Below are 14957 nucleotides of genomic sequence, written 5' to 3'. Positions count from 1 at the left end.
ACCAGTCAATCACTGCCCAGGGGACTCCACAATCCTAAATCCAGCACTGCCAGGTCACCTCTGCATCTCCTGACTTTCTGTATGAATGGTCCTAATTCACCTGTCTCTCTTCTAAGCTTTGACAAACCAGGCTTACCTCATAGTAGAAGTGATGTGGTATATGTTCATGCCATTCCCCCCTACCAAATTTCTTGCTTTCTCTCTCTACCCCACTCTCCACAATAAACTTTTTTTTTTAATGTGTGATCTGTCATTTTCCCTAGCTTTGGCAGCTCCACTACGAGCCTTAGATCATGTATTAAAAAACAAAACAAAAACAAAACAAGCAAGACTGGTCCATTATCTCATCGGCCCCTGGAATTCCTATTTCAAACGGATTTTTCTGCTTCACGTTTCCAATTGTCCTCTTCAACATCCTGCACAAGTACACCGACATATGTGGTTAGGCAACATCGGAATTCTCCACCTGGAAAGTAAACCCAACTGATGGGAACCTCAAGTCCTTCTGCATAGTCTACAACTTAGACAAGCAGAGAGCCCAACCTCAACCTCACATGCAGTTACACTTTTCACAATCCTTCAAAGACAGGTGATCAATCTGTCTCCAACACATATCCCTTTTCTGTGCCTTCACTCCTCAATGAAGAAGTCATGTTGATGCTCATTGGGAAAAAAATATCAAATTTCTGCACACCATCTCTACTAAAAAAGGTCAACGTCCACAATCCCACCTCTTTCCCTACAAGACTACTCTCAGCAGCACATGGACTTCTCTCTTACAAAGGTTGAAAAGTTCCTGGTCAATCTTCACAGCTCCTCAGAAAATGGTTCTAGCATCACTGGCACTATAATTCTCAAGAACCGTTTTGGCCGTATCTTCTCCTCCTGGTCTTTCTCAGATGGTCTCCTGCATCCACTTGGAAAATTGCAAACATCACCCCTACTCACAAAGTGGGTTCCAACACCGATCCACTCAACCACAGACCTGTCAGCCTTTTCCACAGCATTAAAAGAGTGATGGAATCAATAACCAATGCCTCAGGCTTCATCTCTTCTCCAACTCTCCAATTTCTGATCACCAGTTCAGCTTTGGCACAGTTATTCCACCATGAACATGTTATGACTTTGAACCCAACAATGGATGGATGCACTCAATCTCAATTGAGTGACCAAGACAATCTCTCAAACTTTTGATACCGTCTGACAGCCAGCCTTACTTTCTAAGATGTCTGCCAATCATATTCAGGGGCCCATCTTGAATGGCAATCTAATTTTTTTTCCTTAGAGTAGAAATAACAGGTTGCTCTTAATGGCATTCTGTCTTAAGATCTCACATTGAGACTCGTGTCCATCGAAAATCGATGACCTCCGTTTCCCCGAATATTCCTTTCTACAATTTTGTGGATGACTCCAGCCTGTGCATGACTATCTTACACACTTTTGAGAGGCAGAAAAAGATCTCAATCTGTTAACCTGCATTAGGCAGACCCCATTGCCACAGTGGCTTCAAAGACGAGCTGACGACTCAGTATTCTCCATTGAGCTCAGTCTGTTCTGAGCAGATTTGTGCTCATTGTGAAAGACTTTCATCATAAGTATCATAAAGTATGGGATTCCGTTCTTCACTGTTGCATCTCAATCCTCCGGAGGTGATCGACTCCATGGCTCTTCGTGTTATTGGCACATTTCAGCAGGAGGCCAAATCCAAAGGTTCGTTTCTCGTCCACCACAGGCATCTTGGTGTATTGTTAGTGTTCTATCTCAGGTACGGGCTTCGTTTATAACAACCCTATCTTCCCTATTATTTCCCCAAAATCCCACAGCTGATTACCATTCCTTCATACATGGAATAAACTCACTGTCTGTGGGCTCATGTGTGTCTGTGGTTTCCCCCACCCCATAAGTACTGCCAATCATCAATATTGTTATGATTATGGGGGTCGATGAACTAATTTAATAGTACAGATAGGATTGTTTCGTGTAGCATGGTCCATGGATGGGTAGAAGGACCTCGATGTATACAAGTCAGGGAATCTGTCAGCTTAAGTGTTACGTGTCACCACACGAGGGGTGGTGCGGTGTTAATTAGCTTAGGAGGTAAAAGTAAGTTCCCCTGTACGTGATTACCCTCTGATTTTCCCAATGTTTTTATATTCCAACCTAGGCCATAAGCTAGGGACCGAGTCCCTGAAACAACAGCAACAGGAGAAGCCCCGCCTTCCCGGGTTTGGAGGCGAGGAGGGCACGTCCCGGGGGCGGAGGAGACAGAGGATAAGAAAGAGAGGAGGATCAAAGGCAGAGTGTGTGCTTGGCGAGGGGGCTTCTGAGAGAGCAGATCGAGCAGGGTGGAGTTCACGTCGAGAGCCGAACGAGGAGGTGCTGGCCAGATTTACTTATGTAGAGTTTGGAAAGCTACTACAAGGGAAGCATGATTCTGCCTGCGTGTGCACATGGATGGTGGAGGCACCTTCCTCCCGGGCTGGCAAGAGACCGCGCCATTTTGCTTGCAAGTGCACGTGCTGGACAAAGCTCCCAAACAGCAGATCGATGAGGGCCAGGCCTTGGCCAGGCTGAGTACCAGTTTATTTTAAAAAGAGGGGTTTTATTTTCGTTTGTCACCCTTTGTCTGTGTTTGCATGTGTGCGCGAGGCCTCGATCATAGGAGTTATTTATTAAATTTGTTACATTATTGTCCTTATAAATATTTGTTTCATTCAATGTATTCCTCTTTGAAGAAACAGCATCTCATGTATTTGTAGTGGGTTTCGCGGATCAACCCCCCCTCGTGCTGTCCATCCTCCATAATTCTCCTTCCGTTCAATTCCAAGTACTTCTCCTTCGTCCGCTATTGTCCTCACTCATACAGCGGCGTTGCCACCTGCCATACCTTCAAGCGCACGCTGAAATCCATGTCAATGAGCGTGCCGCCTCCTAGAAATAAAGACCGCTCGACTGTCCCAGGAGGTTGGTCGGTGTTAACCGCCTGGCTACTATAAATTTAGGTAGTGGGATTCAAACCCCAGTACCCCTGCGACAACTGCTGACAGGAGAGGGATTCGAATCCAGCCACCTCCACGACAATGTATTATTTCTTCCATGACCACCCCTTCCCTTGTGACATCTGGGCCCCTCCCTCAACCCTTTTCCTTTCTGCCACTCACGTACGAAGTCTTTGTCACCTTTTATCCTCTGTCGGCAGTCTGTGAAACTGCTGTCCTCTGTCATTTATCTCCTCAATCAGCCTAGATTGTTGCATTCAGGAAATAAAAAAATTATATATTTTTAAACTATATAAAGTACAGGCACTGCAGCAAGTCATCCAGACCAAGATTTAAGTCAAACATTCCAACCAACCAGGGAAGACCTTTCTGTGGATTAAACTTTCAGCCCAATCTGTGATGCGTGTAGGAAATAGGGGAGGGGCTTCAAATTAGAATGTAAACTTAAAAAAAAAAAAAAAAAAAAAAAATCAGCATTCTATGAATTGTACCTTTTCCTGAAGTAGGTTTTCCACAGCTTTGCTTCCATTGGTCACGGTGACAGACCAAGACATATTTTTGTAGACGGTTCCGTACTAGAACAACAACAACAAAAATTTCCAACGCAATTATTCAACTTGGCATAAATGGTTAATTCACTTCTGAAAAGCAAGGTTTCTGTTTAAATGCATGAATACATTCACATTTTAGTAACAGTCCTCTATGTTCTTCCTATTTCGGTCTTTCCACGCCATCACGATCTTTACAGATGACCCTTTGATGGCATCTTTCTAGATCTAGGAGAAAGGTATTGTTTTGAGATGCTTGACGTCATAGCACTTCTCAGCTGTAAAGCAAAATACCCAATTCATTATAACTAGCTAGTCTTATCGATGGACACCAAGATATTCATGGAAACTCCTGCATATCCATGAGATCAACGCACACAACCCCTTTTGAGTGGGAAGCTGTGGAAGATGCTTCTCATGACAAAATACTAATGTATAGACAATTAGGGAAAAATGGTAGGAAAGGTCAAATAAGTGATCTTACCGACATGAAAGCTGCAGCAACAAGGTTGGATGGAAAAATATTCCTGTGAACAAAAGGGTTGGAAATCAAAGAAAACACAAGTCTGTACAGTGTTCAGGGCAACAATCTGCCTGGTGGTTTTAATAACATGCATGTTTCCAGTCCACATTCCACAATCAATTCGGAAATGTCTCGGGGAAAGTTAAGGTAAATCTTAGATTTCCATCTACAAAAGAGCAACACAATAAAAAACAAACGAGTTCATAGAACACATTACCCCATGAATTCGTGAGAAAAGACATGGAAAGCAAAGGGTGTGTTCAACTTGTTGCTTTGTGTTTTGCAGGAAACAAAGCACTCGGTGCCACCAGTAGAGTTGAGTAAATAGTGAAGTTTTTTTGGTTAAGTGTCTTTGCATAGCATTTTCTATGGCCATTTTCAATGCTGAATCTGAAAAAGTTGGAATTTTTTTTTTTCACCTCCGATGACTTTTGACCCCCAGAACTTTAATTTATTCAAAATGGCAACAAAAAATGATCTTTTTATGAATTTCTGACCAACTGAGAAAATAAGGCTTGCAATATATCAATTTATAGTTTTTTCCGATCAGGAAATACGAAAATGGCACTTATTCAATGATTTGAAGATTTTTAAAACAATTTTTGAAAACCGCACAATATTTTGCTAAAATTGCACTGTTTTCGTCATTCTCAGATCAACATAAGACAGAGATCACACCGGTGCCGCCAACAAAAGTTCATTAATCTTATTCTGCACGGATTCATAGCATTCTTTATAGAGTTGTGCAGCTCGGTCAAACTGAATTTTTGAGTGCGGAATTTCCCTGCTCCATCCTTCACACGTCTTTGTTGGCATATGTCTGGGGCTGCAGTTAAGCGTAAATATATCACTTCCGCTAGAAGTTATTTCTCCAATAGTGTCCTCAGTAAATATAGACTGTCTGGGGTCAAAGGTCCTTTGTGCTTTTTGCAAGTTTGTATGGTATTCAATAGCCTAGTATTTTTCTGTTTCTTCAAGTCTTCCTTTTTCCTAAATTACTTAATTTCAGTCCTATGCAACATCCAATCAATTTGAAAATGTGATTGGCATATTCCTCGACCTGAAAGACATATGAAATGATATATTACAAGCCTTATTAGTCACATTAGAGAAGGAAAACATGAAAAAGGTCAATTTTTGGCCTCCATTTTGAATAAATTAAGGTTCCAGGGGTCAAAGGTCGTCGCAGGTAAAAAATAATTCGACCGGATTCGGATTCAGCATTGAAAACGGCCATAGAAAATGCTATGCACAAAATTTCAATCATATTTACCGAAACCCTACCACCATATTTTCCTACAAAAAGGAGTTCCACCCATTGGTTGGATCGTTTGCTTGACTCCACCCATTGGTTGGATCGTTTGCCTGACTCCACCCACAATTTCCTTACTCCGGCCGCCATGTTGGTGCTTACTTGCGAAGCGAAGTTAAAGACATCTTCGGGCCTGTCATATTCACAATCATCATGCCCTCCATACAAGTGTGTCCCTTCAGTGTAAAATGATCAAAGCAACTACTAAAAGGATTTAGAGCCAATGAGCGTGTGGTATTGGGAGTTGCATGAATATTAATGCATGCATGATGAGCCGGAACTGATGAGGTGGAACCGAGTGTGATGTCAGTGGGCTGTCGAGGAGTGGAGGAGGTGACAGTCGCCATTAAATGATTGAGCCAAAGGACTTGCATGTTGGCCAGTTTTACTACACAACAAAGCGTCATGGGCCTTTTGAAAATAGGCCTCAGTGATTGAGGAAGTAGTCTGTTGCCTTATACACTGCCAAAAATTACCTGTGGCATTTTCTCAAACAGCACTTTTAGCGCGGAGCTTACTATTATTTCCAACTAGTACGTGCCCGCACGTGCGTGGCCGTACGTGCAAAAAAAAAAGAAAAAAAAAAGAATTGTGATGTCAATTGTGACGTCATAGCACCGTGTCCTGTCATTGGTTTGGTAAATAAATGGTCATAACTTGGGAACCACTTGTCCGATTAATATCAAACCTTGAAAAGGCACATACTCAGGTCCCCAGCAATATACCTGGCAAGTTTCAATTAGATCGGACCAGTAGTTGTCGAGAAACAGCGGTCGCAGACAGACAGACAGACAGACAGACACAGAGATTGCTGGAATTATAGATATAATATTCCATCTAACAAAAAATGATCCCATTGGAAAACCAATAATCAATTTACTTAGAATAAAAATTTTGAAGTTTCGAAACATATTTAAACCACAAAAAAGAGAAACATTTTAATGGGACTTGCAGCCATTTTATTATTGAAAAACAAGAGGAAACCTTAAGAATAAAGAGTGATACACAGAAGAGCACACAAACAACCACAACCACTGCACAAATCCGACGCAGGAGGCTATTCGGCCCATCACGCCTGCCCTACACCAACACCGCCCTATTCGGCTCAAGAATAGGAGGAAGAGAGAAAGAAAGATAAATTAATGGGGAGTTGGAGGAACCCCCTCCCAAGCTTATCGATATGGACTCTACCACTGTGCATTGTGGGGGGGGGGGTTTGCATGTTTGTCGATATTCGAATGAAAAGTCGAAGTAACTATTAAAGTATGAAATTAAAATTTTCGTATGGTTTTTGACCCAATTAAAAGCACCCCCTTTTTATTAATTCAATCACTACAAAGAAAGGTGCCAAAGGCGGTAGGATTAAATGCTCACAATGTACCCAAGCAATGATTGTGGACTCGCCCAGTCAGTCACGGGTTGTGAGCTCCGCGATTTTTACCACAGACAAATCGCTACCCGTGACTGGCATTGATGGTTATTTTGGCATGAAACAAACAGTCACCGTTTGTAATAGGCATTAAAGCACACATTGTTTAGTCATGACGCACCAAACAAATCAAGTATTCAAACATACGTCATAGTACATACACACAAGCCGCCACTTGTACGCCTCACATAAAGTCTTCACGATTCACATTTTCAAAACAGCTTAAAACGAGTTGTGACTCAATATGTTAAACATGAAAAAAATAAAATCTCTGATGTTGAGATACTCGTTTTCTTCGAGTTTTTTGAGATTCCACATTTTTTTTGTACATGAGAATACACGAGTTTTTTTCGAGGTGATGTAATGGGGTTCTTCTTCTTCTTATTACTCTTCTTCTTCTTCTTATTACTCTTCTTCTTCTTCGAAGCGCTAATTATTCTCATGTTCTTGTGTGGTTGGCGCGGCGGCCGGGAGAGGCTTTTGACCCAAGTCTTGCATGAACCGGCTGGGCGGGCCTGACGCTCGAATAAGTAGTCAGGACATGAGTTTGGAATTTTTTGTTCAGGGTGCCGGAGATAGCTCGCCCACTCTTTGCGAAGGGCACCGTGGGATTTTTTTTTAACGTCCACCAACGAAGGCTGGCAGACATTAAACGTCCATCCGAAGGGGGCGGCACACCCATCGATGAATCACCGGATGACAGTTTATATAGCGAGGTCGGGATTCGAACCCAGGCGAGACAGCTTCGAGCGATCCTCAGAGGAATGGGGTTAATAGCGAACGAAGTTAGAGTGTACCAGGTGCGGTGGGACGCAAGAAGCACGCGGGCCAGCATCTACTCCGCTTTATTGCACGACCAGAAGCACACTCTCTCCACCCCTAGCGGGCGAGGCATGATATACGAAAACCCAATCACGTGACACAGCACACTCCTCCCCTCGTAAAATGACCCGTCACATAATGAACGGATAATCACAACATGACCATCGGAAACCCATCAACACTCATAATCCTCCAAGTACCGCGGCCGCACCCTGACCCGCCTCGGACGGGCAGCGCCGCCAGACATCCCAGGCTCAGACGCCTCCCGGCTCGGTCGAGGTGACACCCTCGCCGGACTCGCACTCTCCGCAACACCAGCTACCCCCGACTGCCCAGCCTGCTCGACATCCCCGGGTAGGACGGCATCAGGCGAAGCCCCCCCCTTGGCGCCGGCCCAGCCAGCCCCGGCGATACAACGTCAGGTGCCGGCGATACTACCGGTGGGGGTCTCGCATCGTTCGGCTCGGGGAGGTGTGGGGGGGGGTGACGCTGAACAGCGATCATGCATCTGGTCCACGTGCCGCTTCCACACATCCCCACCATCAGTCCGCACCATGCAATTCGCCGGCCCCAGCACCACAGAGACCACTGCCGGCACCCATTTGGAACCGTGGAAATAATCGCGCACCATTACCCGCTGCCCCACCTCGAAGCTGCGCAGCCGCGTCGGACGCGACATCGCCCCACTCCCCGACCCTCCAGGTCGTAGCAAATCCAGCCTGGACCGCAAAGCCCGTCCATAGAGACGAATGGCTGGCGAATCACCCGTGACAGGATGAACTGCGTTCCTGTAATGGAGCAAAAAGACATCGACCACTGTCTGCACAGGTGCAACACCCCCCCTGCGCAAAGCCCGCTTCAACATCTTGACAAACGACTCAGCTTGGCCATTCGTCTCAGGGTGATACGGTGCGGACCTTAGATGTCGAATACCATTCTGGCGCATAAACTCATCAAATACACCCGCGATGAACTGCGGACCATTATCAGAGACCAGGATCTCCGGCAACCCCTTATTAGCAAAGATCGTCCGCAGCTTCTCTACTGTAATGTTTGCTGAAGTATGCTGCATTACTACAACCTCCGGCCATTTAGAGAATGCATCGATCACAATCAAAAACATTTTGCCATTAACCGGTCCCGCAAAATCTACATGGACCCTCTGCCAAGCTCGGTCTGGCACAGGCCAGAGACCCGAAGGCCGACGTGGGTTATCAGCATCTGTCTGGCACGTGGCGCAATGCTTAACCAACTGCTCAATGTCTTTGTCCAACCCCGGCCACCACAACAGGCTACGAGCAAGACTCTTGGTCTTCACGATGCCAAGGTGACTGACATGCAGTTCTTCCAAACACCACTGCCTGAACCTCGGTGGAATCACGGTCCTCATTCCCCACATCACGCACCGTTGGACCAACGACAGCTCCGCTGCGCGTGACGTGAAAGGTTGAAATGCCGGTGTCGAAGGCAGATCGCTCCAATTCCCCGTAGAAATCGCCTGGACGACACAGGCAAGCACCGGATCACGAGCCGATTCCACCGCGACCTGCCTGGCCGTGACCGGCCCGCTTTGGACCTGGTCCAGCGCGAACACATCGACCCGGTCGCCCAACTCAGACGCAGCTGGACCCTCCGCACACGGCAAGCGTGAGAGCCCGTCGCAGTTAGCATGCTTCTCGGTGCTTCGGAACTGAATATCATAATCGTAAGCACCTAGAAACAGACACCACCGCTGTATTCGCGCGGCCGCTACCACCGGCACCCCGCGTTCCGGTCTCAGGATGAATTGAAGCGGTTTGTGATCCATCTGCAAAGTGAAATGCCGCCCCAGCAGATATTGATGAAACCTCCGCACACCCCAGACGAGGCTGAGAGCCTCACGCTCAATCTGGGCATATCCGCGCTCTGCTGTGGACAGGGTCCGGGATGCAAAACAAACAGGCCGCTCGGAACCATCGTCCATCCTGTGGGAGAGCACTGCCCCGATGCCATATGCAGAGCTGTCGCATGCCAATAGGAGCGGACGCGCAGGCTCGTAGTGTACGAGGACCGTATCCTCTGTGAGCAGCCGCTTGACGCGGTCGAATGGCGCCTGGTGTGCAGGCCCCCAAGCCCAGCGCTCGTCCTTCTTGAGCAACCGCGTTAACGGCGCAAGTTGTGAGCTGAGCCCGCGCACGAACCTTTGGTAATACTGGGCCATGCCAATGAACGAGCGCAGCTGCGTCTTGTCGCGAGGCGGTGGCATGCGCTGAATCGCCTCCACCTTCCGAGGACCTTTCAACAGCCCCTCCGGCGTGATGATGTGCCCGAGGTATTCCAAGCGCTGCTTGAAGAACGCGCACTTGTCCCTGTTTAAGCGCAGGCCGCACGCTTCTAGCTTTGTCAGCACTTGGGCAATGTTCGCAAGATGCTCGTCCGCCGTTTTCCCCGCAATGAGCACATCGTCCAGGTAGGTCTGAGCGGGCAGGCCAATGCAAACCTGATCCATGGCTTTCTGCCACAAAGCTGGGGCCGAAGCAATCCCAAAACAGAGTCGGGTATATCGATAGAGTCCTTGACACGTGTTGATTGTTAAAAGCTCGCTACTCCCGGGATCCATCGGCAGGTGAAAATATGCATCACGCAGGTCTAGCTTCGTGAAGTATTGACTCCCCGCCAATCGCGCATATATTTCATCGATTGACGGCAATGGATATTGCTCCACGCTGAGCCCCGGGTTAACCGTGGATTTGAAGTCCCCGCACAATCGGACGTCTCCATTCCGTTTCAGCACCGTGACAACCGGGGTGGCCCAATCCGAGCACGACACCCGTTCGATCACTCCACAGGCCTCCAGCCTATCCAGTTCACCCTTGACCTTGTCCCGCAGGGCATATGGCACCGGACGCGGTTTACAAAACCGAGGAACCACCCCCTCCTTCAAGAAGAGTTTCGCCTCCATGCCCTTGAGTTTTCCAAGGTCGTCGCTAAACAACCCTTGATGTCTTTGAAGAATCTCCTCCAACTGATCCTCCCACTGGCTCGGCACGGGTTGCACAAGGTGAATTGCGGCCCAGTCTAGCCTGATGCGGGTCATCCAATCTCGGCCGAGGAGAGACGGCCCCCTCCCCCGTACGACGTACACCCGAAGCGTGGCGACCTGGCCTTGGTACCGCACAGACACGTCTGCCATCCCGACTGGCGTTATCTTCTCGTGGGTGTACGTGAACAGCGAGAGGTTTGACCTGATAAACTTCAAGCCGTTGAGTCTACGCGCGGTCTGTTCGCCGATGAGCGACACCGCTGCTCCCGTATCGACCTGGAACGTGATCGGCGTTTCGTTCACTTCGACTTCCACCGTCATCGGGCGCGCCGTCGCCGGGCCGATTGAAAACAGGCTCAACAATGGCCGCTGGTTCCGCCCCGAGTCGCCTCGCACATCGCCGTCCACGACCTTAACGGTGGCCGGCGCCCCACGGCACACACGCGCCAAATGACCCACCTTGTGACAATTCAAACACACGTTGCCTTTATACGGGCACGCACGGCGCAGGTGTCGACCTCCACATCCCAAGCATGTCCGCGGGGTCACCCCGCCGCACGCGCGGCCGCGTGGCGACGTCCGACCCGCATCGAAGGTCGTGCGCGCGTCCCGGGGTGCTCGCGACCCCGCGTGGCCGGTGATGGCTCGAACATCCCCGCGAGTCTGCTCGACCGCCGTAGCCGTGGTGACCGCCGAGTCGAATGTAATGGCTTCACCCTTCAGCCGTAAAACCGCTGAAACCATTTTCGCATCTTGTAAACCAGCAATAAAGCGATCTCTGAGCCGAGCTGACCGCTCCCCCGCCGTGAACTTGCAGGCCATGGAAGAATGCTTAATCCGTGCCACGAACTCAGCGACGCGTTCCTCTGCCCCTTTCGAGAGGCGATCGAACTGGAATCGAGCGAGCTGCAACGACTTCTCTGGCGCAATGTGTGCTTTCATTTTCTCCACAATGTCCCGAAACGCCAGCCCGTCATCCCGGGGCCTGTTCGGTGCCACTAAATCACCCAGCAGCCGATAATGCTCCGGCGAAAGCGAAGCGAGCAAGATCGACTTCTGCTTGCTCTCATCGACCACATCGTTCGCGTGGAAATAGCATTCCAATTGCTCCGAAAACAATTCGAAGTCGTCCCCGTCGAAAACGGGCATAAGTCTGTATTCAACCATCCTCGTCAGCCAACCAGAGTGTACCAGGTGCGGTGGGACGCAAGAAGCACGCGGGCCACCATCTACTCCGCTTTATTGCGCGACCAGAAGCACACTCTTCCCACCCCTAGCGGGCGAGGCATGATATACGAAAACCCAATCACGTGACACAGCACAGAAGTGAGCTTCATACTTAACGCGTGCACGTGAGAGAATAGGAAACAACAACAACAACACAATAGCCCGAGCTATTTGGAATCCGTGTCGTTGGATATGACCTTTTGCTTCCGGTTGTTGTTAAACGCTGTGCGGTGTATAAACACGATCGGGTTTTATTTCTATCTTGTAAATATTACTTAACGCGTGCACATGAGAGAGACTAGGAAACAACAAAAACAACACAATACCCTGGCAATTGTGAATCCGTGTCATTGGCTATGACCATTTTGCTTCCGGTTTTTTTTGTTTGTTTCCGGTTTTTGTGATGGGGAATGATGCATGCCGGGAGATCATGACCGGAAGTGTTTATTTATTTATTCAATTATTTTTTTTTCCCCCAAAGTTAATTTTATACTTCCGAAAGTGATTTTGTTCATGACATGAAGTGTTTATTTTGTATTTAACATTACCGGGAGTGATTTTGAAACCCTTTCCGGAACTTATATTTTCTTTTATTCTTGACCAGAAGTGATCGTTTATTTATTCAATTATTATTTTTCCCAAAAGTTAATTTTATAATAAAGATATCTCCCGCATCATAAAAAAATAATTTTTTTAATCGTGATTTACATAATTTGTTCGTCGATACCGAATCCAGGCAGAAGTAACCGGAAATTGCGTCAAAATCATCAGCTGTGCGGCGCTTACACGTACCACGGTATAGGTGACAGGTATACAGTTGTGAACAAGTTATAGGTAAAGTCAGAAGCGAATGTAAGAATAATTCTACGTTCGCTTCGAGGCTTTGCCCATTCCATATTAATATAAAACACCAAACAATGAATGTCAATTCGAATTTTTTTTTTTTTAATCGGGGTTGGGGTTCATTTTTAACCGATCTACCTTTATTTCGTGTGTACAGTATGTACATATTATTTATTGGGGTTCAGGCAACAGCGGCATAAACAGTGCAATCTGAGTCCAACGACGCCACGTGGGGCGTTTCCGGACTCCGGGGGGGCGTTTCCCGACTCCGGGGGGCGTTTCCCGACTCCGGGGGGCGTTTCCCGACTCCGGGGGGCGTTTCCCGACTCCGGGGGGCGTTTCCCGACTCCGGGGGGCGTTTCCCGACTCCGGGGGGCGTTTCCCGACTCCGGGGGGCGTTTCCCGACTCCGGGGGGCGTTTCCCGACTCCGGGGGCGTTTCCCGACTCCGGGGGCGTTTCCCGACTCCGGGGGCGTTTCCCGACTCCGGGGGCGTTTCCCGACCTGGGGCGTTTCCCGACTCCGGGGCGTTTCCCGACTCCGGGGGGCGTTTCCCGACTCCGGGGGGCGTTTCCCGACTCCGGGGGGCGTTTCCCGACTCCGGGGGGCGTTTCCCGACTCCGGGGGGCGTTTCCCGACTCCGGGGGGCGTTTCCCGACTCCGGGGGGCGTTTCCCGACTCCGGGGGGCGTTTCCGCATCACTTTCCAATTGGAAGAGGAAATGGAAAAAATAAATTTGAAACGTCACAAATACGTCACAGAAATTATGGCGCGCACATGATAAAACTGCACGCGATGGATTCATAATTAAACAAATTAGTTTATTATTAACGATTATAAAGCAGAACGATGAGGTAAAAAAAACATTTTAAATCTTATACATAACGAACCGAAGGAAGAGCACGAGGTTCTCACCGCGCGAGGTCCAGGAACGAGTCCGCCACGTCCTTCGGCTGGATCACTTGATCGTCGAACAGGTTGGTCTCCGCTCCGCCGAGTCCCGGCTTTATGGCGAACGCGAGCACCATTCCGATGGACGACGCCACGAGGGTCGTACCCAGGAAGTACCCGATGGCCACGACGCCCAAACGGCCGAGAGCGCGCGTGTCCAGGCTCGCCGCGCCGCACACCAGGCTGCACACCACCAACGGGATGATCACCATCTTGAGCATGCGGATGAGGAGCTCTCCCGGGAAGGAGAAGTACAACTTGGAGGTGAGCGAGAGATCCGTGGTGGAGCGAACGGACACCCCGAGAATGACCCCCAAGATCACGCCGCCAACGGTCAGTAGGACCAGCAGGTTGTTGGTCACGAAGCGCTTCACGGCCGCCGCACTCGTTACCGGTTCTTCCATTGGTTTGAGCTTGGGTCTTGGTGACCCGTTTGATATTTTGTCTGCCATGATATGTCACTGATTTCAATTGTACTACCTCGTGCGGGGTTCGTGTTATAGGATTGCGAGCACGCGGCCCCGCCCACTATTAAAAGCCCCGCCCCCTATCACAAGCCCCGCCCACTCAAACTACTTGATGCAATAACTGAGACTTATTTCGTTTGCTGCCTGACAGCCTGTCCGAGCCCGAGAAGGTTCGAATACCGACCCAGCTATAAACTGTCACTCCAGTGTTTTATAGTCAGGGTGATTCATCGATGTGTTTGTGCCGTCCCCTCGGATGGACGTTAAACTGGGTGTCCCGTCTTGCTGGCCTTAGTTGGTGGACGTTAAAGACCCGAAAGTGGGCAAGCTTTCGCCATCACCATCACCATGGCCAAATTACAAATTCCCGCCCGAACTGCTGCTTCGAAGGCAATGGCAATCCACCAACAGAGACATGACAGAAGTAAATGACACCATGATTTTAAAACAATTTGTTTATTGAACTTTTTAAGTGTATTTGATCCATTTTTGATACATACACTAGTATTAATTAGTAGATTTGCCACTTGCAGATTTCAACGCTTTTACTCTTTCAGGCATAGAACGAGTGAGTTCTGAAATTTTTTCTTGTGGGATTTCTGCCCAGGCTTCATTCAAACGGGTTTGCAATTCTGCTCGTGATGTTGGTTTGCTGGACTTTTTCCACGCAGCTCGATCCAATATGGCCCAGAGGAGTTCAATGGGATTCGTGTCAGGAGACTGATTTGGCCGTGGAAGTTGCTTGATCCCATTTCTGTCCTGACATTCTTTGGTCTTTTTTTTTTACAAAGTGGCATGGAGCTCCATGTTCCATG

General features: G+C 48.5%; 1 protein-coding gene and 1 long non-coding RNA gene across 3 annotated transcripts in view; one reads left to right on the top strand and one right to left on the bottom strand.

The window, feature by feature from the left end:
* Window positions 1-14162, bottom strand: part of LOC147022867 (neutral amino acid transporter A-like) — a 51819-nt gene extending 37657 nt beyond the window's left edge. Inside the window, exons 1-3 of the mRNA XM_085887769.1 lie at window positions 13640-14162; window positions 4032-4074; window positions 3491-3574 (exon numbers count right to left, since the gene is read on the bottom strand). Coding sequence (XP_085743895.1) covers window positions 3491-3574; window positions 4032-4074; window positions 13640-14127 — 615 coding nt within the window. The 5' untranslated portion in view covers window positions 14128-14162. The remainder of the gene's footprint in view (window positions 1-3490; window positions 3575-4031; window positions 4075-13639) is intronic.
* Window positions 13687-14957, top strand: part of LOC147022866 (uncharacterized) — an 8410-nt gene continuing 7139 nt past the window's right edge. The window contains exon 1 of one of the 2 annotated variants that reach the window (XR_015059944.1): window positions 13687-13939. This is a non-coding gene — a long non-coding RNA (uncharacterized LOC147022866). Of the gene's footprint in view, window positions 14009-14957 lie in introns of both variants that reach the window. The other variant, XR_015059945.1, reaches the window with a different exon arrangement.

The sequence above is a fragment of the Eptatretus burgeri genome, chromosome 7, assembly GCF_056783735.1.
Source record: "Eptatretus burgeri isolate ZD-2024b chromosome 7, Ebu_testis_v1, whole genome shotgun sequence".
Classification (NCBI taxonomy): Eukaryota; Metazoa; Chordata; class Myxini; order Myxiniformes; family Myxinidae; genus Eptatretus; species Eptatretus burgeri.
Note: the sequence above shows the minus strand (reverse complement) of the source record. Positions and strands in the feature narration are given on the sequence as shown.